The sequence below is a fragment of the Tenrec ecaudatus genome, chromosome 18, assembly GCF_050624435.1.
Source record: "Tenrec ecaudatus isolate mTenEca1 chromosome 18, mTenEca1.hap1, whole genome shotgun sequence".
Lineage (NCBI taxonomy): Eukaryota > Metazoa > Chordata > Mammalia > Afrosoricida > Tenrecidae > Tenrec > Tenrec ecaudatus.
The window spans coordinates 62,633,662-62,657,100 of record NC_134547.1 but is presented as its reverse complement, the minus strand read 5'-3'; the positions used below and the strand labels follow the sequence as shown (position 1 = coordinate 62,657,100).

General features: G+C 49.6%; 1 protein-coding gene and 1 pseudogene across 1 annotated transcript in view; both read right to left on the bottom strand.

Moving 5' to 3' along the window:
• Positions 1-625: 625 nt before the first annotated feature.
• Positions 626-1,018, bottom strand: LOC142431777 (small ribosomal subunit protein eS24 pseudogene; annotated as a pseudogene).
• A 3,535-nt stretch (positions 1,019-4,553) lies between these two features.
• Positions 4,554-23,439, bottom strand: part of PMFBP1 (polyamine modulated factor 1 binding protein 1) — a 44,193-nt gene continuing 25,307 nt past the window's right edge. Inside the window, exons 8-19 of the mRNA XM_075536732.1 lie at positions 22,655-23,292; positions 20,551-20,731; positions 18,268-18,457; positions 17,937-18,090; positions 16,623-16,790; positions 16,223-16,360; positions 11,411-11,575; positions 10,759-10,926; positions 9,948-10,112; positions 9,026-9,153; positions 8,203-8,277; positions 4,554-4,842 (exon numbers count right to left, since the gene is read on the bottom strand). Of these exons, the coding sequence (XP_075392847.1) occupies positions 4,554-4,842; positions 8,203-8,277; positions 9,026-9,153; positions 9,948-10,112; positions 10,759-10,926; positions 11,411-11,575; positions 16,223-16,360; positions 16,623-16,790; positions 17,937-18,090; positions 18,268-18,457; positions 20,551-20,731; positions 22,655-23,292 (2,459 nt within the window). The remainder of the gene's footprint in view (positions 4,843-8,202; positions 8,278-9,025; positions 9,154-9,947; positions 10,113-10,758; positions 10,927-11,410; positions 11,576-16,222; positions 16,361-16,622; positions 16,791-17,936; positions 18,091-18,267; positions 18,458-20,550; positions 20,732-22,654; positions 23,293-23,439) is intronic.

Here is a 23,439-nt window from a genome sequence, read left to right as displayed (position 1 = left end):
CTAGGGCTCCAAGCCTGAGGCAGGCCAAACTGGGGGTTCCTGGCTGTGCCGAGGGCTGGTGGGTGATGGTAGGCGGGCCTGTGGGCCAGGCAGTGGGGTGTGGAGCAGCTCCTCAGGGTGGCTGGCTGCTTTCAGGCTCATGCTGTGAGTGCGGGGTGGTGGATCTTGGTCCAAGTTTGCAAGAATAAGGCCTATACTGACTAGGAAATGGTATGAAATTTCGCATATTGATTTTCATGTAAAAGATGAGTTATTATTCACTAGTTAACAGCCTTTTTTTCTTCAGTTTTTACTGCTATCAAATTTTATGTACTCCCCGTTGATACCAAGTTTTAAAAGCTGTGATCTAGACTCTCCCATTCCAGATTCTAATTCACAGACCACTGACTTATCCCGTAGCAAACTGGCAAGATCCTCTTGGCAGATCAACAAGTGTATAGAAACTGTTCTCTAAATGCTGCCGGGGGCAGCCAACATGTGAACTTGAGTGTTGATGGAAATCTGCGAAAACATCAGAAATCTAATTTCAAATATGCTTCAAACAACCACACACAAAAGATTTTACAGTTTATTAATTCTCTGGCGAAAAGCCACACAACCAGTGCAGATCAAGTCACTGCAGAATCTATCCTCCCTTTTTGCCAGCACCAACGGTGGCCTTGGCAGAGCCCGGGCTTTCTTCGTCCTGTCCCTGCGTTCCTTGCGTTGCTTTCTTAAGGTTCTTCTCCTACAGGCCTTGTCTTGCAGGCCTGTGTTTAGGGTCCTTTTTCTTTGGGTAATCCAAAGAATCGTAAGTCATGCCAAAGCCAGAAGTCTTGCCACCACCGAAATAGGCTCTAAATCTGAATCCAAATATGACATCTGGTGTGTTCTTGTACATTTTGGCTGTTTTTTTCACGAATTTCTGTCCTAGGCACTGTTGCTTTCCCAGGGCAAAGGACATCAATGACCATTTGTTTTTGCTGAAGTAGTGGTTGGTCATGAACTTCCTGGTCCGGACGGTTACAGTGTCAGTCATGATGGCGTAGAAAGCTGAAGCAGCCAGAGACGAAAAGAAGTTGGCAGGCTTTCTATACCTTTGAGGTGGCTGCTGGGTACCTGGGCCCTTTGTGCCAGCAGTGGGTCCACTCGTGATTTTCCACTGCTGGGCTGCTTTATGTGCTGGTTGGGCCTGGCTAGGGGTCTCCCTCCGGCCAGACCAGGGCGCAAAGGGGTCTCCCTGGCTCCTGGTGCTGACCACTTCCTGCCTCTCTCAGTTGCTGGCCTATGGATGTCCATGCTGTGACTCAGCTTTACTGCCGAGCAGGGTTTTGGGATGAGTTTGGAAGCCAGGTTCTGCTAGCACCAGCTTCCACCTGTGCTACCATTCCTTGACCTATGACCTGCTGTGGTGAAAAAGCAGACTTCCCAGGGCTCTGGAACAAGGCCTCCCACTGCCTGGCAGGGAAGCCTAACTCTGGCACCAGGTGGCTGGCCAGGAGAACATGCCTGCTTGCTTGGCAGAGAGGAGGTGGCTGGCTTTGCGAGCTGCTGGGGATGCAACAACCGAAAGAAGAGGTTCCAATTAACTTTCTTACTAACAAGCTGTGACCTTGTTCACAAACTCATCTTTGAGTCTGGCAGGTAAGAAAAACAAGCTCAGCGAGGTGGTGGAGATGGGCCCCATCCAGCATTCTGATTGAAAAACCAGGAGCACCTGTGAGGGATGCGCTCGAAACAGGTGCTACGGGGTGAGCGAGCCGAGCCCAGCCCAGCAGCCCTGCCTGCCGGCATCTCTGTGGATATCGGGTCTTCTGTTTACCGCGCCGCAGAGACCTGCGTTTCCAGGGAGTTCCTCTCGGTGACAGGCCCTCTCCATTCAGCTCGTCCGTCCATCCCTTCTACATCGAGCCCTCGGAGTCACCATCCTTTTCTCAGGTAGATCCAGTTGTTTTTCTAGGAGGTGCAGAAGCGTCTCTGACAACAGCTCAGTGGTTTCTCTCTGGCCTGGGCCCCCTGGACGGACCTGCCAGTCTGGTTTGACACTTCCAGACTCGCTGTGAGGAAGGAGTGGAATTGGATGGCCTTCCAGGGATGACCCTGTGTGGGGCCAGTGGGTGGGGTGCTTGCTCTTTAGTGTCTGGCTTTTGGGAATGGCATTTCAGGCACAAAGCAGCAGGGTCTGAGGTGGTGTGAGCCAGAGCTTGCTGGAGAGGCCCTGGCAGACTCTGCTTAGGCTGCGTAGAGAAGGCCCAGAGACAAGTTCACCTGTGGCAGAGGGATGGTTCAAGGTGTGAACTCCCTCCCACAGAGTGAGGACACTGGACTTTGGTAAGGTGGGCTGGGGCCATCTGAGGTTTGCTCTGGTTTCCTTCAGCTCAGGGCTGAAGAACTCTACTCTGAGTCTGTAGAGAAAGATAAGCCCCCAAAAGGATTCTGTTGGCACCCGTTGTTGGCATCTGAATGGCACTCTCCCACTGGGTGGGCGGTTGACGCATTCGGCTAAGTCCCATTGCACCGAGATCCAGACTTGCGGTCGTTGGGTCAGTCCCCACTCAGCAGTGACCCTGCAGGACACAGTCGAACTGCTCCCTCGGGTTCCAGGGCTATAATCAGCATGGCTTTCTTCCGTGGAGTGGCTGGTGGGTGCGCATCATCAGGCTTTCTTTCAGTTGGCACCCCCACACTTACCCGACTGTGCCATCTCCTTGGAATGGAAACACTACTCTGGGAACTCCCCTTGGATCGTCCTGAAGGAACTACAGGCAGGCAGCACTCAGCCTCCCTGCCCTCTGTCTCTTGCGGCCAGAGCCCGGGTGACAGAGGGGTGTTTTTCAGGCTTCGTTGCCCCTTTGCTGCCCCATCCCATCACTCCCTGCTTGGCTCTGGTGCCATCCCCTCGTAAGACAACGCTACAAATGCGCACCTTTCAGGGTCTCCAGGTTTTGCCACATGGAGCAGCATTGCATGAACTACATGAAAGGGTCCCTTCTTCGAATTCTGTACCAAGAGGCGGTTTGCTCCAAACGGGCCACGAAGTAGAACGAGGAAACCGTTTCATTAGAATCTGACTCTTCAGTCAGTCCTCGTCTTCTCTGGGGAAAATAAAAATCTGCCCTATTCTAAACCAGCTGGGAGCAGGAAGATGGTCAAAAGGTCGTCAGTGGGCATCACGCTTCACAACAGATCTTGAGAGACACTGTCTCCCCCCTCCCCAACGTGGCTCAGGCTCTGGGGTGGGGTGGGAGGCCACCCGCGGGAGGGAACAAGTCACTGTGGGCAGTGATGGTTCCTTTTGCTGTTTGTCTTGCTGGGGAGCAGGGGCAATAGTAATTCCGAGCCACTGACCGCCAGGGCTGGTACCCCCCCCCCCCTTACCCCACAGAAATGCAAACTTGCCCCTTTCCTCTCTTTTCCACAGTAGCGGTTTCTCTCAAGTTCCTACGGACGACAAATAGAAATTCTAGGCTTGCACTCAGTGTGACAGAACCCTACTACAATTAAAATGGCACTGCCCCTGGAGTTTGTGGGAGTAGGATTTGGCCAGCGGGGGAGCTTGGTGGCCAGGGAGAGAGCAGGCGGCTGCTCTCCAGCTCGTGTGGGGAAGGCATCTCCTCTTCCTCTTCCTCTTCCTCAGGATTACTTTCCTTCCTGAGGTTTTAGTTAAAGAATTTCAGATCGAGACGGAAAGAAAGAAAAATTAAAAAGGAGTTAATTATCTCCTGCTGGTTTAAAGACAAAACCAGAGCAGCCAGAAGCTGCTCTAGAGGAAGGGACAGCTACCTTCTGTCGGTAGAAGGGGCCAGTGGAGAAGTCAGAGAAAAGAGGGACCCGTTGCCCAGTGCGTGAGGGGACAGATATCTTGCAAGGCGCCGGGGCTCGCCGAGACAGCTGTGCTCACTCTTTATTTGAAAGGCTGGCCTGGAGACGATAGCATGGTTCCGAGGCTTACTACATTGCAGGAAGTGGGCAAATCTCAACAAAGTGTTCGCATCTTGCAAAGTAGGCTGGGACCCTGACACATTCCAGTGAGAGCTGGGCCGGGTTAAGTGAGAGTGATGGGAACTCCCTTGTCCTCCGGAAAAACATTCCTGGGAATGATGCTCGGAGCACAGCAGCGCTTCTAGGAAAATGAAGAACCTGAGGGAACAGGGAGGAAAGGGCAGTTTGGATTGGCGGGGCAGTTCCTGGTGATTGCCCTAGGACTGACCTCATGGCCAGGGAGCTCTTGGGGTGGGGCGGGTGGGGAGGAAGTGACTTCTTCCCTCTGGGTGACTTGGAGATTGTAGATGGCAGGAAAGGTGGCTGTAACCCACCTGTAGAGGCCAACATCTTCCTGAACATAAAAGGAAGACGTTGAATCTGCCTGCTCCCCGCAAAGACTATGTGGGGGGTGAGGCAGTTGAGTATTACCCAGGGTTCTTAGCCCCGCCTCACTCTACACGCAAGGAAGCCAGCATCTCCGAAGTTCAGAGTTGCTAAGCACGTGACTCAGTGTCACGTCAGACCTGCTTTCTGCTTCTGCCTATTTGACTTTCCAGCCCGTTGGCGTAAGAAAAATGCAGACTGGGCTATTATTTGGGTACAGATGGGACACACGGGAGGCTAGAACAGTAGGAAAACCTACCTGAGTAGTGGGGCATCCCCACTAACTTGTTGTCCACTTTTGGGCTCAAGTCCTGGGCCAGCCCCCTCCAGCCCATCGCCCCGCACGCTTTCCTCTCCCTTGGCTCCATTCGGCTCAGGAAGTTGAGGGGTTTGCTGTACAGTTTTGGCTGCCCCACATTCAGTTTCTTCTCCTCGATTTCATTCTTCAGCTTCTTGTTCTCCTGCTGCAGATGCACCATGACGTTGTGGAGGTGACTGTGGACAGAGAGGGAAGGGCAGGTGGGTGGGTGATCTGCTTTCACTCATTGGTTCCCGGCTCGACAGAAACAGAAAGATGTCACAGGAAAGAGGATGGCGGGTGCTCAATTCTTTTCAGAGCTGGGGACCTAAGATGCATTGAATCGCGTTAACCCCAAGATATAGGTTGAAACTCTAAATAGGGCGGTTGAAGCTACTGTCAGTTAACAGGACGTCCTACTGCAGGCAGTAGGGTAGAACTTAATGCGGTCTAAGTAGTGTCCTGATAAAAAGAAAAAAAGAGACAGACAGACAAAAGACAGCCACACGGAGATGTATCTATGTGCCAAAGAACGCCTCGGACCACCAGAAGCTGGGAAAGACAAGAAACAGTCTAAGCCCCTGGAGAGAAAGTGTCTCTGTTGACGTCTTCAATTGGGATGGCTAGTTTCCAGAACTGTGAAGCGGCACTCTATTTATGTTCTTGGAAGTCACCAAATTGTGTGCCTTAGCCTTGGCAGCCCTCAGGCAAGTCTTCTATAAATGGAGGCCTGTGGTGTCCAGGGGCAGAAGCCCAGGCCCACGGTTGGGGTAGATTCCGAATGAGGACTCCTAAACCCATTCCCTTTGAATGCCTATTATCAATTAGAGGCGGGACAATCAAGCCTGACCTGCCTACTGGGGTTAATATAAGCATCCAGTGACATAAATGATATAAATAGAGCTAGCAAGCCACAAGGCAGGCACCAAGCACGGCTCACCCAGTTCTGATGCCCAAGCCAACATGCAGCCAACTTCCGGGTGAAGGGTTGGGAGCACAGGCGGTCTGAACACTCACTGTAGGGAACTTGGGAGAAATACTTATCCTCATTGTATGGATTGAGGACATCGGGGCTGTGGTGTACGAGACGGGACGATAATTTAGCACATTCCCCATGGCACAACTTATTCACACTGAGAGTTATTCCCGCTCCAGACCAGCGTGTAGAGCACAGAGGATGGGCACGGGCTCTGGAGCCAGACTTCTCAGCTGGGAGTTCTGGTTCTTCCACTTCCTGGCTGAGAGCCCATGCATAGATAGCTTTTGATTTCTCTCTCGCCTCCGTAAGTGGAAATGAGAACTTGATCAAGCTCATGAGGCCTGAGGAGGATTTAGTCGTCAAATACATGGAGAGCCCTTGGAACAGGGCCTCCCTCCTCACGGCAAACAGGTGTTCGTTGCAGGAGGGTTATTGGAAGGCGGTTTCCTTTGAAAAAGGCGCAAGCACACTCAGGCGTGAATTGTGCGAGAAATGACTTTTCTGGACCTTGGCATACTATGAGGAAAAGCCAGGACTTCTCTGGTACTTTCACACATTGACATACCTGTCACCTGGGACCAAGAACAAAGGCATTGTGAAACCCCCCCCCCCCCCAAATATTTTCTTTCAATGAACTCAGAAAGTGCTCCTGTCACCGTGACAAAGTTCATGGTCTTTTCTAGGGTAAGTCACACAAACACTTCCTCTGTGGTAGTCACCTACTCTGGTTTCATTTAAGGATGAAGAGTGTAGGGGTGGAGGCTAGGCTGTCAATCTGGAGATAGCCAATGAGACTTCTGTGTGGGCATGGCCTTCTCCTGGGAAATCTGGAACTTCCTCCTTGGTGGGGGAAGACATCTCTCTCTGCTACTCCCTGGAAGACATTGCTGAAGACAAGCCACATGGATGTAACCAGACTTAGAAGCCATGGAGAAGACCCCTGCTGGCACTGAGATGTTTCCAACAACACTGGATCCAAAGACTTTCTACCCACTGGCCTGTGATCCACATTCGGCATCATTGCATGTGTTTCATGAGTATGAAGAGGACTTTATAGCTTGGTATCAGACATATGGGCTAATTTCAGACTTACTGTCTTGGACTGGATTGGGCTGGGATGTTTTCTCAATGTTCAGTTGCTCTTGTATACAAACCTCTTCCTTATACACATATGAGCATCTATGAATTTGTTTTTCCAGTCCAGCTGGAGTAACACACTCCTCAACCTCTTCTCTGGACGCATGTTCTATATCTTGCTCTCTGGCTTGCTCTGAAGATGCCTCTTGCCCTGTGGCATCACCTATGAAGCCCTTCCAGGCAGCAGTGGGTCTAGAGGTGCAGTGCCAGTGTTACTCTCATTCCATGACTCTCAGCCACTCTCTCGGGGTGCTCCTCGCGTCAGTATCCTCGGGGCCTTCGACATGCCATAGAGAGTCCACCCTTGACCTTACTTCTGCGGGTTGAGTCCTCCTCCCCAACTTCATGACCCCTTTAAGGTAAAGAACTCAAGCAGAGCTTTGCAACTGAGGCGTCAGTGATGAGTTATGAGTGGACTGAGACATGATGCCCTGGAGTCAGTCAACTTTGTCATGAGCAACCCCCTCCCAACCCTCCCAGTGTGCCACACAAACGTGCCATGTCCTAAGGGTGCTTGGACAGCACATTGGGAAGTAACTCCCTAGAGCTTACTACTATAATTCACTGCCAGAGAGTCGGTTCTGACTTGGAGTGACCCTAAAAGACAGTGTAGAACTGCTCCTGGGGTATTTATTCCTAGACTAACTCTTTATAGGAGCAGAAAGCCCCCTCTTCCTCCCTCTGAGCGGCTGGTGGTTTTGAACTGTGGACCTTGCAGGTAGTAGTCCAACACATAACCACTGTGTCACCAGACCTCCTAGAGCTTGTTCCTCTACTACCTCTAAAATCTCCTCTGTCTCCTGGCCTAGAAATCCCTTAAATATTATTGAACGTGGTAAATGATTATTTCTCCTTTTATCCAGAAAAAAAATCTGTTTTTAATTTAGGCCTTGACCTCTGTTCTCTGATGTCCACCTCTTATCCACATCATACTCCTGGCTGAACCAGCTTTAATGATGCAATTGAAGCAAGACCCCAGAGTCTGGGAGCGGATCATCAGGTAGAAGGAATCTAGATCCCTGTATGACCACACGGAGCAGAGAATCCCTCAACTTGGCCTGCTCGCCTCAGGCTGTGTCGTGAAGAGATGAAGTTCCACTCGCCTCCCTAAAGGACCCTCTTGGGTTAGAGAAGAGCTTAGCCCGACCCTTATTCATGTAGCTTCCCTTTCTGCACACGCCTGAGAGTCACACAGGTGAGCATGGTCAGGGGCACTGAGATTATTAACCCCCTCTATATTGTTGGCGAGGAACTCAGGCCTGAAGCCCAGTGTTTCATGTCGAATCAAGACGGGGTGGTCTTTCGGAACTGCCAGGCCTGCCCTTGTTGAACCTCAGGCAGGTTCAACATCAGCCCCTGGCTCCTTGCTGATCCTTTCTCTGAGGTTTCAAGAAGCAGCCAGGTGGGGGAGTGGGGGAGGGAGAAAGGTGGGCCAGCTTACTCCTTTTCACCCGTCAGTTTCGCGATGTATTTGACTTGCTCTCGGAGCTTGCTTCCTAGTTTCTCATTGGCGATCCTGTAAGAAAATCAACCAAAAAAAAAAAGGCGGTCAGTTTCCTAGCCTGCTAGGACCCTGACAATGCTCCGGCCCATGTTGAACATCAGCTGGGTGGTCTTGACAGGTGTCTGTGGTGCTTAGACATCATCCTGCCCCTAGGGCTAGAGCCTTCTTAGCAGTTGACACTGGGAAGGACTCTGTAACTCTTAGGTTGAATCAAATAGATGTTCAGGTGGCTTCAAGGGATCTAGCTATTGCTAAGGGCCCCTTCATCTTGGGGGTCTGGTCCAGTTTGAGGTCAAACACACCACATACCCCCACTGCTCTTTGGTAGATTCTGACTCCTGGTGACCCTGCAGGACAGAGGAGAAGTACCCTAGTGGGTTTCAGAGGTTATCAATCTTTCCAGGGGCAGATAGAGGGATTCACCCCCTCCCCGCGAGGTTTGGCTAGTGGATTCAGAGTGCTGATCTGTGGCCTGACTACGCCTCCCAGGGCTCTTTGAAGTCAAAAGGGATTTCTTTCCAAACCTGCCCAACTGATTGAGCCAGCCCCCTCAATCTTCCAGTGTGGGTTGAGACTGAATCAGTTTCCCAGGAGGGCAGGGTGCACATGTGGACGAGACACTTTGCTGGCACATACCAGGGGGCCTCAGAAGGTCCATGGAAAAACGGAATGAAATGGATGGAAGTTTCCACGAGCTTTGGGAAGCCCCCTCCGATGGGGTGCTCTGGCTGGGCCCGGGTGTAGGCACGGCTTTACTTACTTCTGCTCTTTGGCCCACTGCTCCATGTTGGCCATGATCTGGTCATTCTCCCGGTGGAGCCGACAGTTGTCTTTGGCCACAGAGCGCGGCGTGGACCGGAGGCCTTCTGCTTGCGGTATGCAACAGGGCTGCCGTGGGAGCAGAAAGAGAGCCAGTGGAGGCGGCCCACAGAGCCAGCCCCTCCCTGTGCCTAGTCAATCTCCTCAGACAAGGTGAGATATCAGCTCTGGTTCATCCACTAGGTCAGAGCTGGACTCACCAGTCCCTGCCCCACCCCTCCACTAGAACTCTGCTCATGGCGCCCTGCATAAAGACCATTGTTCCCGAGAGGGCAGCATTGAGACCAGAGGGTAGGAGATGGGTGCATTTATAATGATGCTTTTTCAGGCCAAAGGCTCTGAAGCGACTAGTTCTAAGAATGCAGTATGCTGAGTATTCTAACCGGTGGAAAGAAAGCATCTGGAACAAGGGATACCTTCTTCTCATTTGCACTAGGGCTTGTGGCCCACCCCACGCTGTCCTGAGCCCTTTGGCCATGAACCTCACTGCCTGGGTAGCCTCTTAGCAGATTCTCCTGCTAGGGAGATTCTCAGCCACTGAGGAGGGGGCTGGCGGTGGATGGTCTTAAGTCAGGGGAGCAGGATGTGTACCTGGCAGAGAGGTGGCACCAGCTTCTTCTCTGGGCGGGGACATTTGCTCTGAGGCATGTCTTCTCTCTGCCAGAAAAGCCACGGGAAGTCCGTTGGGGTGAGACTGTTGCTGTGGTCTGGAGCAGCCAGACCCTGGCTGAGCACAGTCCGTTTGGGGTGTCCTTTCCCCCTTCCAGGAACCTCCACCCAACCCAACCCTGGCATCCTGGTGGCAAGTGTGCAGGGAAAGGCTGGAGGAAGCCAGCAGGCGGGCGGTGGTGCGAAGTCCATACCTTATCATCCTCTAGGAACTTCTTTTTCAGAGCAGCCATTTCTACCTGGAAGCCCATGAGCTGCTCCTCTTTGGCCGCCAGCATCTTGAGGTCGCTCTTGTGCTGCTTCTGCCACTGCAGCACCTGGCTGGTCATTTCCTCCAGTTTTTTGTCGAAGACATGCACCTGCTCAGGTGCAGAGTAAAGAGGGAGATCCCACCAGGCTACCCTCGGGCCCCAGAGGATCCAATAACGAGGCCAGAGGGTCCCCCATCTCCCCCACTTCCTCGATGCTGGGTGAATCTTGAAAGTCATCACCATGCCCATTGAGTCGATTTCCACCCATCACGACCCTACAGGGCAGTGTGGCACTGCTCCCTAGGGTTCCCAAGGCTGTAAATCTTTCATCTTTCTCCCAAAGAGTGGCTGGTAGGTGTGAATCAGCGACCTTTTCACGAGCACCCCACTGCCCCGCTAGGGCTCCTTGGGAGACCTCTCTCTCACTGCCATTGAGTCAATTCTGGCTCATAGTGACCCTACAGGACAGGGTAGAATTGCCCCTGTGGGTTACCAAGACTGTATCTCTTTGTGGGAGTAGAATGTCTCATCTATCTCCCTCAGAGCATCTAGTGGTTTCAAACTGCTGACCTTGCTGTTTTACAGCCCATTACAGAACCACTATAGCACCAGGGCTTGGCGGGCATTTTATTTCCAGTGACCAGCAGAGGGCACCCCTACCCCGTGATCTTCACCTTCACTCAAAGCACAGGGAGGGTGGAGGGAGGCTTAGTGGTGCAGGCAACCTCGTGGGCTGGCTGGGAGGAGCCCTCACCTCTAGCTCGCTCTGCTGGTGGAAGCCCTGGAGCTTTTTTAATTCCAGGTTGAGCTTCCTCATCCTCTCCTCGTAAGCAGTGATTTCATCCTCCAGCTGAGTTTTCCTCTCCTGGGTCTGCATCAGGCTTCGGTGTAGCTCCTTTGTCTCTGCGGCCGCGTGATTGAGCTTCAGGTAAAGATAAAGGGGAGGAGGCCCACTGGGCCTTCTCTGCTGTGTCCACAGTGGAGAAGGTTCTAGGCCCTCCCCTGTTCTCTACTCAGGTGGAGTAGACAGGCACCTAGCACAGTGTCCCAAAGAGGGGTAAAATCGACGGGCCTATTCTGTATGCTTCCTCTGCTGTACTGTGTGTGCCTCTAACACACCCACACACGTACATGTCCACTTTGACTCTTTGCAGCCCTAGTGTGCCCTGGGTCACACACAGGCAGAACTCATCTCTGTCTTGTTAGACTTACCTCTCTCTTCCCCCTCCCACCCCAAAGGTTCAGAAGAGGAAGCATGCCCCCCCCACTGGGCTGAAACCCCCCCAGGCCATGCAAGAGCGGTCCATTTGAGATGGCCCCAGGGACAACCAGGTGAGGGGACTCCATTTCCTGTGCCCTGGCACTTCTCTGCAGAGCAGCCCCAAGGGGAGCAGGTGTGGCCCCACCTTCTCCAGGGCTCGAGTCAGGTCCTCTTGGCAGGTGGTTGCCCTCCGGGCTAACTCCTCGTAGGCATCCTTACTGACCATGTTCTGGATAGCCTCTCTCTCCTTCTGGATAGCCTTGTCCAGCTTGGCTCTTAGGTCCTTGATGAGCTCTTTTTGCTGGGCTATCTTTAGAGAGGGAAACAACAATGTCAGGCCCCCAATGATGGCCATAGGAGATAGACTAAACCTGGCCTCTGCCGTGTTTGCACTCACCTGCAGAAGAGTCCCTTTTAACTACCCCCTTTCCAACAGCTCGTATTCCTCCCCCTCATCTCCCCGTTATTGTTTGTTGTCAAAATGAACTGCCATTACCCCAGGTTCCTCCCCACCTTCCTGCTTCAAGTTAGCATGTCGTCCGATACAAGGGGTGCTGCACTGGACATGCCTGTTTCATAAAGACCTAGAATCCTATTCTAGGTTCGGAGATGCGGTACAGCATTCATTTACGTGTTCAATGTTTCACTTAGTTCCTGATATCATGCACTGGGCTTGATGCATCATGAAAGACACCTTGGGCTCATTACTGAGCGTCTCCCACTTATCATTCAGGGATTGGACTATGATAAGTGCCCAGTAACTGCCAAGCAGCTGGGGGACTCTGAACCCACCAGAGGTTGCTGTGCATCAGCATCGAAAAGGTGACAGTCACTTTGGCTTTTGGTCTGAAACACTGCATTGGGGATGAATTGAGTACACTAACTTTGCACTCAAATCGCAGTTTGAACTTGACATTCGCTAAAAATTCAACACCGTGTGTTTACAAACTTAACTCTAGGTCTTTTATTAAGGAAGGAGGCTTCATGATTCCCATAACAGGGAATAAAGACGTTCTGGGCTGAGATCCTAGTTCTGTTATTAATTCCTTTGAACCTGGGGTGCTTCATCTGTAAACTGGGATAATTTCAATTGCTTCATAGAGTTCTTGGACCAATCAAATGAAATTATGTAAAAGGGGCTAAATTACTATTTAACTCTGAGTTATTTTCACCAGTGTGCTGAATAATTAGTTATCTTTTTATATACGAAGTCCAGAAAAGAGTTTGGGAGCAAGAAGGAGACAGTAGATCACATATCTGACTTCTGTTCTTTGGGATTCAAACCTACTTCCACTCTCACACAGCCATACAACTAGCCAGACGTTTTGGTGGGGTATATTGCTGTGACTTCTCAGTGCTTCAGATTTACTATTTTTTAGATAGAAAGTTTAGTGTTCTTGACCTAGGAATAAGTAAGATACTCGGTTGGGCTTCTGACCCTACCGTTTCCCTGCCCTTAGGACAAAATTATTCCTAAGGATGAAATAATGTCAACCTCTAGGAAGAGAAGTGCATCTTTTCTAGAGAATTATGAAAGAAAATAACTCCATGGAGTCCACTGGGGAGTCACTGGAGAAACTAGACTCCAGTGTAAATTCTTGATCAGTGGTGGCTGAACTGAGGAATATCAGTGTAGAGGTGGGATACTAAAAAGAAGGGTAGTAAACAAAATCACAATAAAGGCTAAAATGGATGCTTTATTCTAAATTTATTCTCATTTAGCTTAGGGAGGAATATGAAGGGGGTACCCCCCCCAAACCTGGAATTGTGCTGGGTGGAGCAGAACTTTCATAGCACGCATTCTCTCTCCTCCCCACATCTAGGTGAGCGTTGAGCTACTCGCTCTGAGTTAGTGCACTCAGTGGCGTCACCTGGGAAGGTTCTCTCTGGTCACAGTGAACTTTTTTTGTAAAAGCAGAACCTGGATTTTTGGGATGGCTGATTTAAGTGAACTTTTGTTGCCTGCTCAGAATGCCACAGAAACCATTGTGATGTTGAACACAGCTTCCAAAGATAGCACCATGGGAAAAACTCAAGTGTATGAATGGTTTTCTTGTTTCAAAAAAGGTGAAATGAATCCAGGGCAGATCATACCTTCAGGACCAGGGGTGTGAGTGGTGATACTAGGAGGGTAGAGGGAGAGGAGATTGGAAAGAGGGAACCGATTACAAGAACCTATGAGTGATCTCCTCCCTGGGGGACAGACAACAGAAAAGGGGGTGAAGGGAGTTGTTGGACAGGGCAAGATATGACAAAATAATGATTTATAAATTATCAAGGGCTCATGAGAGAGAGGGGAGCAGGGAGGGAGGGGAAAAAAGAGGACCTGATGCAAAGGGCTTAAGTAGAGCACAAATGCTTTGAAAATGATGAGGGCAAAGAATGTACAGATGTGCTTTACATAATTGATTTATGTATGGTGATGAGAGTTGTATGAGCCCCTAATAAAATGTTTTTTAAAAAAAAGGTAAAACGTCAATTGATGACAAACCTCATTCTAGATGTCCATCAACATCCCCAATGGACAAAAATGTTGACTCATAGTGCATTGGAAGTTTGTTCCACCAGGTCAGACTGTTAAACAAGCTTTCTATTTAGAGGTTTTGAGAAGATTGCATAACAGTGTATGACAGAAAAGGCCTGATTGTGGCAAATGGGGGACGTGTTTTACCACCATGACAATGCACCTGCCCAAGCAGCCATCTCAGTGGGCCAGTTTTTGGCAAAAACCAGCATATCTCTATCTTTCCCAACCTTACTCACCTGCCCTTGCTCCATGAGACTTCGTTTCGTTTCTGCGAATGAAGAGGGACTTAAAAGGACAGTGAATTGATATTGTGGAAGGGGTGAAGAACAAAACGAGGGAGGTACTGTCAGCCATTCAAACAGATGAGTTTGAAAAATGTTTCCAAGATGGAATTGCAGATTTGACAAATGTTTTAAATGTAATGCAGAGTATTTGAAGGTGATAAGGTTGTTTTGTAAAAAAAAAAAAAATCAAATACATAGCTTTGAAAATAAATCCAATTTTGGGGGGCGGTACCCCCATATGATTTATGCACACACACACACACACAAGTACAGGACAGAGTCTGTATATGTATCATAGAATCAGTCATCTAATGAAAGTTCTAATAAAGATCTACTTCATCATTGTCTGAAGGCATTAGGCCTTGAGAGTTTTATGGGTGATTCTCACAAGGAAATTTTGATTTCTCTTTTTCTCCCACCTTCATTTCGTCAGCTACTCTGATAAATTCTGCTGAAATATTGCTCACTCTCCTCCAGCTTAGACTGCAGGAACCTCTCAGCTGGTCTCCTCGCTTCAACTCCCACTCCATCCCTCCCAATACATTTCCATACATTAATCAGAGTTATCTTTTTAAAATGTCAACAACTCACCAATAGTCTTCCCCATCCCTTTGAGGAAACCTCATCACTGGACTTAGGCAGTCAATGATTTTATTTCCACTCTTACATGACTAGCCTTCTTTAGACAAAGGGGACATTAGGCCCATAATCAATACTTAAGCAAGATCGTACCCCTGAGATCCTGAGAGGATCTGTGGAATTCAGATCTCAATTCTGGATCCTACTAACAGAATAAAAGTATGTTGCTGGAGGACAAAATCCCCAAACATCAGCTCCTTAGACCGGTGCTATCCAATAATGGTAACCATTAGCCACATGCGGCTATTTAAATAGAAATAAAATTAAAATGAGTTCATATTAATGAAAATTAATTAATTTAACTTCCTATTCCTTAGTTATCGTCAGCCATATTCCAAGCACCCAGTTGCTGTATTGGTGCGCTTGGATAGAGAACTTCTCCATCATGGCAGAAGGTTCTATTGGGCGGTGCTGTCATCACACTGGCCTTCCACTGTGGGTGACATTGCTCCTGTTGTGTGCGGTCCTGTCAATGTGGACTCATAACAACCTCGTGTGACAAAGTAGAACTGCCTTCAGGGTTTCCTAGCCAAACCTTTATAGGATCAGGTCTCTGTGCCTGTTCTCCCAATTGCTGCAAGTGGGTTGGAACTGCCCACCTCTTGGTTAGCAGTCAAATACTTAACTATTGCATTACCAGGGTCCTTCCATGCTATTAGGATCCTTATTAAAATTTTTAAAGGAATCCAAGCTGCCTGGTCTGTTTTTTTAATCATCTAGAGATCATTTACTGGGTGTCTATAATTGTTTCTTGCCCAGAAAAATGGCGGGATTCCACTGCACAAAGTTATTAGTGTTCATGCTGAAGGGGAAAGAGGACAAACGGTACAGCAAGATGAGCCAGGTTTCAGGACGGATTCATTCTATCCCTTACAAGTTAGTGACTCTGGGCGCCAGCCATGCTTCCACCTGGAACTGGGACTGTCAGAGCGTGCATGTTTCGTTCGGAGTACAGCCAAGGGTAGGCATGTAAAGGGCTCAGTAAATGATTTTCATGAGCTTCACCACAGTGCCTCAGCCTAGGCCAGAGACTAGTCACCTTTCCACCATCTTGAAGTGTAATGAGAAACCCAGTCTTATCTTCAACCCCTCTTTTGGTGCTTTTGAAAGTAGTTTGGAAAGTTCCCTAGAAAATTAGGACTCCTTTGGGCAGTACTCCCTTTAAAATGGCCTGAGCGGACTCGCTCCGCTCTAGTCTAAGAGGCACCGTGGGCCAGGTGGATGCCCACGTCCAGACAGTTTGGTCTTCACTAGATGTTAAAGAGAATTTTCTTGGTTTCTTTCAAACACGTGAAAGTGACATAATTTGGGCCCAGCAACTGGTGCGACCGGCTTGCCCTCCCTTTGAAGAGCAGACGGTGGATGGTGGGTGGGGGGTGGTGTTAGAGGGGAGTTAGGCAGTGAGTGGGATTTCCGTGGTGCAGAGAAATCATCGATGCACGTTCCGCACACCGGTCACAGGTCACAGGGTTCCAGTTCTCCCTCTCTGGGGATTCTGCCTACTTACCTCTGTGTTCAGCTCTTCGATCGTCTGCTGGGCGCTGTTGTACTTGGTAACGGCGGCATCGAGTTGGGTAGAATAACGCAGCAGGTCTGCTCGGAGATTCTCATTCTCCTCCTCCAGCTTCCTCAAGTTCTCCTTATACTGCGCTCCCATGAAAAAGCAAGGCCAGAGAAGAGGTGCTAACCCCAGGCTCCCAGGAAAGCTCCACTCCTCCTCTCCCTCCGGGTCTACGCTCCACCCCGGAGAACTTGGGGTCTTCTCTCCCCTCACTCCCTTTGTTCGTTTCCCCCCAAATGCCCTTCCCTCTCCAATCGGGTCTGAACACCCCCAGCCTCTGCGTCCTTTGAGGCCCGGCTGGGCTCACGTTCGGCCCGGGTTATCGCCCCTGGTCTGTGTGTCTCACCGTCTTCTCTTTCTTCCTCCCTTCCTGTCGGCTTGACTCCAGCTCCTGCTCCAGCATTTTCTCCTGCTCTTTGCTCTTTTTCAGTTGCTCCCGTTTCTCCTCGAGCTGCCTTTGGAGCTCTTGAAGTTCGTCTTCCAGATTGTCCTTGATGGCGGTTTGCTCTTTCATCTGGAGAAATGAGGACTAGGCTGAAAGAGTCTTTGACTGTGGGGTATTTGGGGTGGGGGTGGGGATGTAAACAGTTGCACAGAGGGAATGACTGAAGTAAATATGAGGACAATTGGATGGTTATAGATTGTTGTTGTTCAGTGCTGTGGAGTTAGCTGGGACTCGTGGCTACGCTGGGCACAACAGAACAAAACACTACCCGGCCCTGTGCCGTCCTGACAGTTGTTACTGTGTTTGAGCCCGTGGTGGCAGCCCCTGCGTCCATCCATCTCATGCACATCTGTCTTTGTTTGCCTCTCCCTGTTTTATCCAGCACGCCATCCTCCTCTGGGGACGGGCCCTTCCTGGTCACCTGTCCCAAGGATGTGAGCCAGGCTACTTTATTTCTCGATCGATGTCCCATGCGTGCCAGCCCCCTTGCCCACTTACTCACCAACGCTTTCTGCCAAAAATCCTCTTTTGAATGAAGTTAAAACGACTTAGAAGGGAACAAAAACTGAAGTCAGCTAGCAAAGACTTGAAATTGACTGACAAGGATCGTTTTCAAATCCTAACAAGAATAACATCGCCCTGTGACTACATCTAAGCTTAACCCTTGTTGTTGTTGTTGTCAGGTGCCATCAAGTCAGCTCTGACCCATAGAGATCCTGTACCCAACGGAGTACAGGTCTTGTTCTCGGGCGTGAGCCTATTGATGCAGACACTGGGTCCATCCATCTCAGGGAGGGCCTTCCTTCTTTCGATGCCCCTACACTTCACCAAGCCTGATCTCCTTCAGTTTGTTGTACTGCAGTGGCTTGGGTGTTGATGTGTTGCTGGAAGCCAGTCACTGGTTTTACAAATGCCAAAAGGGTCATTCAAAGTGAATAGGTTTTAGTGGAGCTTCCAGACTAAGAACAGACAAAGAAGAAGGATTTAGCGCCTCTCTTTGGAGGAAGAAGTCATTGAAACCCTTATGCTAAACCTTTGGAAATGTCAGTTATTGGCTGTGACAATGGGGGCTAGCGGAGAGCTTAGCATTCTTATCCATGTTAGACACTTAGTTTGTGGTGTCCTGGTGGTGACAGCATCCTGAAAAAAAGCCCAGTCTATTTTAATCTTAGGCCGAGGTCATGTTTGGATTGGTTGCCTCCATGCCCTTCATACCTGGTGTTCAATCTGTTTCAGACGCTCTTGGGTGTCCTGCAAGTTCATTTCCAGCTCTCTCACTGTATTCTGAAGCCGATTCTTTTCCTTGTTTGCAATGTCAAGCAGCTTCTTGGTCTCAGAGAGTTCGAAGGTCAGCTCATCTGCTTGTTTCCTAAAACGAAATGGCATACCGGATGCAAAAAGAGGATGGGTTTTAGTGGTTGTGTTGGGAGACGGTGGGGCTGACCACGGGGGAGGTCCTTGCTGTCCCACCCGCGAGCACCTGCCCACAAATACCCCTGGCTGGCTCCAAAGGGACAGCCTCTCTCTAGGTGTTAGCTCATGATACCTGTAGGATGCTAGTTGGTCTTTAGTCCTCGCGAGCTCCTCCCTCTGCTTCTGAAGGCTGCTCTGTAGTTCTTGGATGGTCTCGCTCTTCTGTTTATCCAGGGAAATGTAGTGTTGAAGTTTCATCTGTGTTTCCTCCAGTTTAGCCTCTGTCTGTGAGGCCTGTTCTTTATATTGGGCTGCTTGTTCGGCTGCAGAGACAAGAGATGAGCTGAGGCGTGGGCATGATCGACAGGAGCACAGGCCAAGTTCTCAGAGGTCAGATTCTCAAGGAAGATTGCCCCCAAAGTCTGTTCTTTCACTTTTGGACCTAGGTCACCTTCCAATCCATCCTCACTCCTCCCCATTTACTACAGAGTGCTATTGATTCTTTCTTCAACTACCTCCCCAGTCATCTGCTCCTCCTTGACTCAAATTAAACAAACTGCTAGAAATTGCTCCAGGTGTCCTGTGGCTCTCTCTCCTTATGTATTAAGTAACTGGTCCTGACAATTGCACACGGGGGCTTCCAAAAATTTGGGGAAAATCCCATACTTTCATTCTATTTTCCATTTAGTTTGAAGCCCCACCTCACGGAGGATTGAGTCGACTGAGAGTGCCATTTGTGATCCATCTGGTGCAGGGAACACTGCGGTGTCTGATTTGCACGACTGTAAACCCAAGGAGAGCGATCAAGATGTACCAGACTAGCTGAGCTGGACGTACGCAGGAGCAGGAGTTGATGTGAGCCTTAGTAATAGGAGGAAGGGAATTCCAGGTGGGAGAATTGTGAGCGTGAACATGGGATAGAGAAAGTGGGAATGGTCTGTGCTAGGAGAGTGGGAAGCGGCCAATTTAATTGGAAGTAGAGTAAGTGGGTAGATTAGCAGGAGCTTTGGAAGACTTTGAAAGAGTGAAAGAAATACTGAGGATTGGCTTAGTGGCTTCTGGAACAGGGACCTGGCACAAGGAAAGAGGGCTTTGGGAAAATTGGCATAGGTCAGAAGGGAGAATGGCTTATTGCCATGTCCATCTGGTCTCCATCTTGGGTCTCGGGGGAAAGCACCCACGCATATTGCTTATTGGTGCTCCTTCATAGGCTATATGTTTCTGCATCCTGCATGTTCTAATGAAGTCTTTACTTTAAATATAATTTTCCTCTTTATCACTTCTATCATGTTTACTAGCTTGGGATACCAGAAAAAGCATGGTGTCACAATGTGAAATAGTACACACTCTGGAAAAAGAATGGAGTTTGTTTGTTTCTTTAAATGGGTAAAGATAGAAGGGGAGAAACAAATCTAAATTATCAAAGGTTCATGAGGGAGGGAAGGTGGCAGAGGGGCAAAACGAGCTGACACCAAAGGCTCAAGTAGAAAGAAAATGTCCTGAGAATGATGATGGCAACCAATGTCCAAATGTGCTTGACACAATGGATGGATGGAAGGATGGATGATGGTAAGAGCTGTAAGAGCCCCAGTAAAGTGATTAAAAAAGAAAAAAAGATAGTGGGCACTGTTTACAAAGGTTGAATGAGAGGGGTCGCCTAGATGGAGTGATTTCCTTAAAAAAAGATCAATCACAGGTGTGAAATTAGGATGGAGTCTCTACGTTCTGGGGGTCATCTGCAGAGAAATGTTTCAGTAAGGGAGCAGCTTACCAATGAAGGGATGTAGCGGGAGGGCAGGAAGGGCCTCAGTTAGAATGGGAGCGGGGGCTGGGGGAGAGGAAAGCTGTGTGGAGGAACAGAAGGCCTGCTGGGAAACAAAGTCGGGGTGCACAGAGAGTTAAAGGAGGGTGTAAAAGAAAGTCAGCTGTCGGATCTCTTGTCATATTTCATTTGGCATATAATTCAGGGGTCATGAAATTTACCCCTTACAAACAGACAGCTCAGTGGTTTTTCAATATGATCACAACGTTGAGCCACGAGCACCCCCATCGAATTCTAGAACATTTTGATCACCCCTAAAAGAAATCCCACATCCAAGGCACGAAGTTATGTGAGACCTCTGGGAAGGTAGTTTCAGCAGAGGGGTGAGGACCCTACCCACAGCTTGTGTGTGTGTGTGTGTGTGTGTACCCACAGTTCATTTTCCAAACCCCATGTCTGCTGTTGTGGTGGGGCTTCACAGGAGGGGGAGGTGGGGAAAGAAAGAAAGTGATGAGAGAGAGAGAGAGAGAGAGAGAGAGAGAGAGAGAGAGAGAGAGAGAGAGAGAGAGAGAGAGAGCGAGAGCGAGAGCGAGAGCGAGAGCGAGAGAGACTGACTTCTCTAACTCCAGGTCTTAAGGCATAGGGGTGCCTCACCAGCTAGCTTCTTCTTCTGTTTGGCCTCTTCAAGACTGGTCTTCAGGTTCTGGACCTCCGTCCTCAGGGCCTCGCAATTGTCTCCGTTCGATGCGGGCTCTGCTATTGGTTGCCGGGTCTCAGCGGTTTTGACGGCCTCGCTGTCGAGCTTGTGCAGTGCTGTCATTTTCTCCTGGAGGGCCTGAAAGAACCGCGTGCTCGCGCTGAGAAGGGCCTGAATGGCAGCGTGGGGAAGCTAGTTCAAGCCAACCTTGTCCAAGCCACCTTGGTGCTCTTTCTGGGCCTCGAAACGGCGCTTCCCGTCACCACCCCTGCTGCCTGAGGGGTCCTGTAGCAGCACCGGTCAGATCGTCTCTGCTTCAAACCCTCGGGGGCTTCCAATTCATGTGGGGAAACCCCAGAGCTTGATAGCAACCTCGCATGGTCATCATCAGGTACCTGGCCGCCTGGCTGACTCACCTCTTGTCACCCGCTCCACTCTCAAGCTAGGCTTCCCCCGGGACACTCCACATAGACTTAGGGATTGCTCTGGCTGTTCTCTCTGCCTGGAGTAGTTTTTTCTCAAGAGCTTTGCCTGGGGGCTCCCCCTACTTCTTTAAAAACCACGTGCCCAGATGTCACCTTATCTGAAGAGTTCTCCTTGATCACCCTGTATAAAGGAGCTATCACATTGTCCCATCTATCCCCTGCTGTGAGTTTTGTTTCTTTGTAGGAGCCCTGGTGGTTTAGTGGTTACATGCTAACCTCAAGGTCAGCAGTTCGGAACCACCAGCTGCTCTGCGGGAGAAAGACTGGGCTTTCTGTTCCCTTAAAGAGTTACAGTCTCTGAAACTCACAAGGGCAGTTCTGCCCTATCCCAGGGGTGTCAAACTGGCGGCCCTGCCCTATCCTATAGGGTTGCTATGAGTCAGAACCGACTCGATTCCAGTGAGTTCTGATACTTGACAATATAGTCTTTATTAATTTGGTTGACCTGTTCATAGTCTGTCTCTGCTCATAGGAATGTACTCTCTAGGGGAGTAGGGATGTTGTACATTTTGTTATAGTCTCAGCACCTCCAACAGTGTGTAGCACATTGTAGGTGCTTAAAAAAAAGGTGGTTGAGTGAGCACATGAATCATTCGCAGGTACTTATCCTGATTCTTTGCTTTTTATTGCCCATGCTCCAACAGCCTGTTTTGTCTGGTGGATCTCCTTCGTGTCTTGAAGCTGTCAGTTTTAGGAACCAGCTAGCAACTACCTTCCTTTGAACACCTCTGATCCAAGTTCAGAGCCACAGGTGTGCTGAGGTTGACTACAGAAGCTTGCCTTACTTTTACCTGTCTGTTTTGGTTCCATTTCTAAACTTTTCCAGGAACTTTTTTTATGTTGGGATCAACACATCAGCAAACATAACCAGTTGCTGTGGAGTCCATTCTGATTCATGGGGGGCAGGGTACGGGGGCCCAGGTGTGTCATGTTGGAGTAGAAATGGGCTCCAGGCTTTTCAGCAGCCAGTTTGGGGGAAGTAGATCACCAGGTCTCAGTCTGAGAAGCCTCTGGGGGTTTAGCAGCTGGGCGTGTCATTTGTTGGAATCCCCCCGGGATTCCATGTACAGGTTCAAGAGTTCAAAGTTACAGACCCGTTGATAGTTTCAAACTCCCCAACTTGCATAGTCATAAGATACTTGTTATTTAAAAGCTGGAACTGCTTAGCAAAACTGAGAAATGATTGCATTGTTTTAGAGCCATTCCCTCAATAATAATAATAAAAATAATAAATGAAAAGGAGTAGATAGGGATAATGTAAGTCAATATGCCCCAAACTTTCTTGCTATCTTGGCGGGCTGGGGAAGAACCTCTTTTGTCAAGAGTCAGCATCTGTGTTATAGTCACTGGCAAGTCTTAGGGACATATTAGGTGCTGGAAGAAATACCAGAGGGCTTTTCCTGTGGGAGCCGCCGGGTTGAGAGGAGCGTGGCCTTCTCTCTCCACCATGGCGTGCGCTCGTCCACTGATATCAGTGTACTCTGAAAAGGGTGAATCATCTGGCAAAAATGTTACTTTGCCAGCTGTGTTCAAGGCTCCCATGTGACCAGATATCGTGAATTTTGTTCACACCAACCTGCTCAAGAACAACTGGCAGCCCTATGCTCTCAGTGAACTGGCAGGTCATCAGACCAGTGCTGAGTCTTGGGGCACTGGCCGAGCCATGGCGAGAATTCCTAGAGTCCGGGGTGGTGGGACCCACCGCTCTGGCCAAGGTGCTTTTGGAAATATGTGTCGTGGAGGCTGCATGTTTGCACCAACCAAAACCTGGCGCCGTTGGCATCGGAGAGTGAACACAATTCAGAAGCGCTACGCCATCTGTTCGGCCCTGGCTGCCTCGGCCTTGCCCGCCCTCGTCATGTCTAAATGTCATCGTATTGAGGAAGTTCCTGAACTTCCTTTGGTGGTCGAAGACAAAGTAGAAGGCTACAAGAAGACCAAAGAGGCAGTTTTGCTTTTTAAGAAACTTAAGGCCTGGAATGATATCAAGACGGTCGATGCATCTCAGAGAATGAGAGCGGGCAAGGGCAAAGTGAGGAACTGTCAGCGGATCCAGCGCAGGGGACCCTGCATTATCCACAACGAAGACAATGGTATCATCAAGGCCTTCAGGAACATCCCCGGAATTACTCTGCTCAATGTCAGCAAACTGAATGCTTTGAAACTTGCTCCTGGTGGGCACGTGGGGCGTTTCTGCATTTGGACTGAAGGTGCCTTTCGCAAGTTAAATGAGCTGTATGGCAACTGGAGGAAAGCCGCCTCCCCAAAGAGCAGCTGTAACCTCCCCATGCACAAGATGATCAACACAGACCTTAGCAGAATCTTGAAAAGCCCTGAGATTCAAAGAGCCCTCCGAGCACC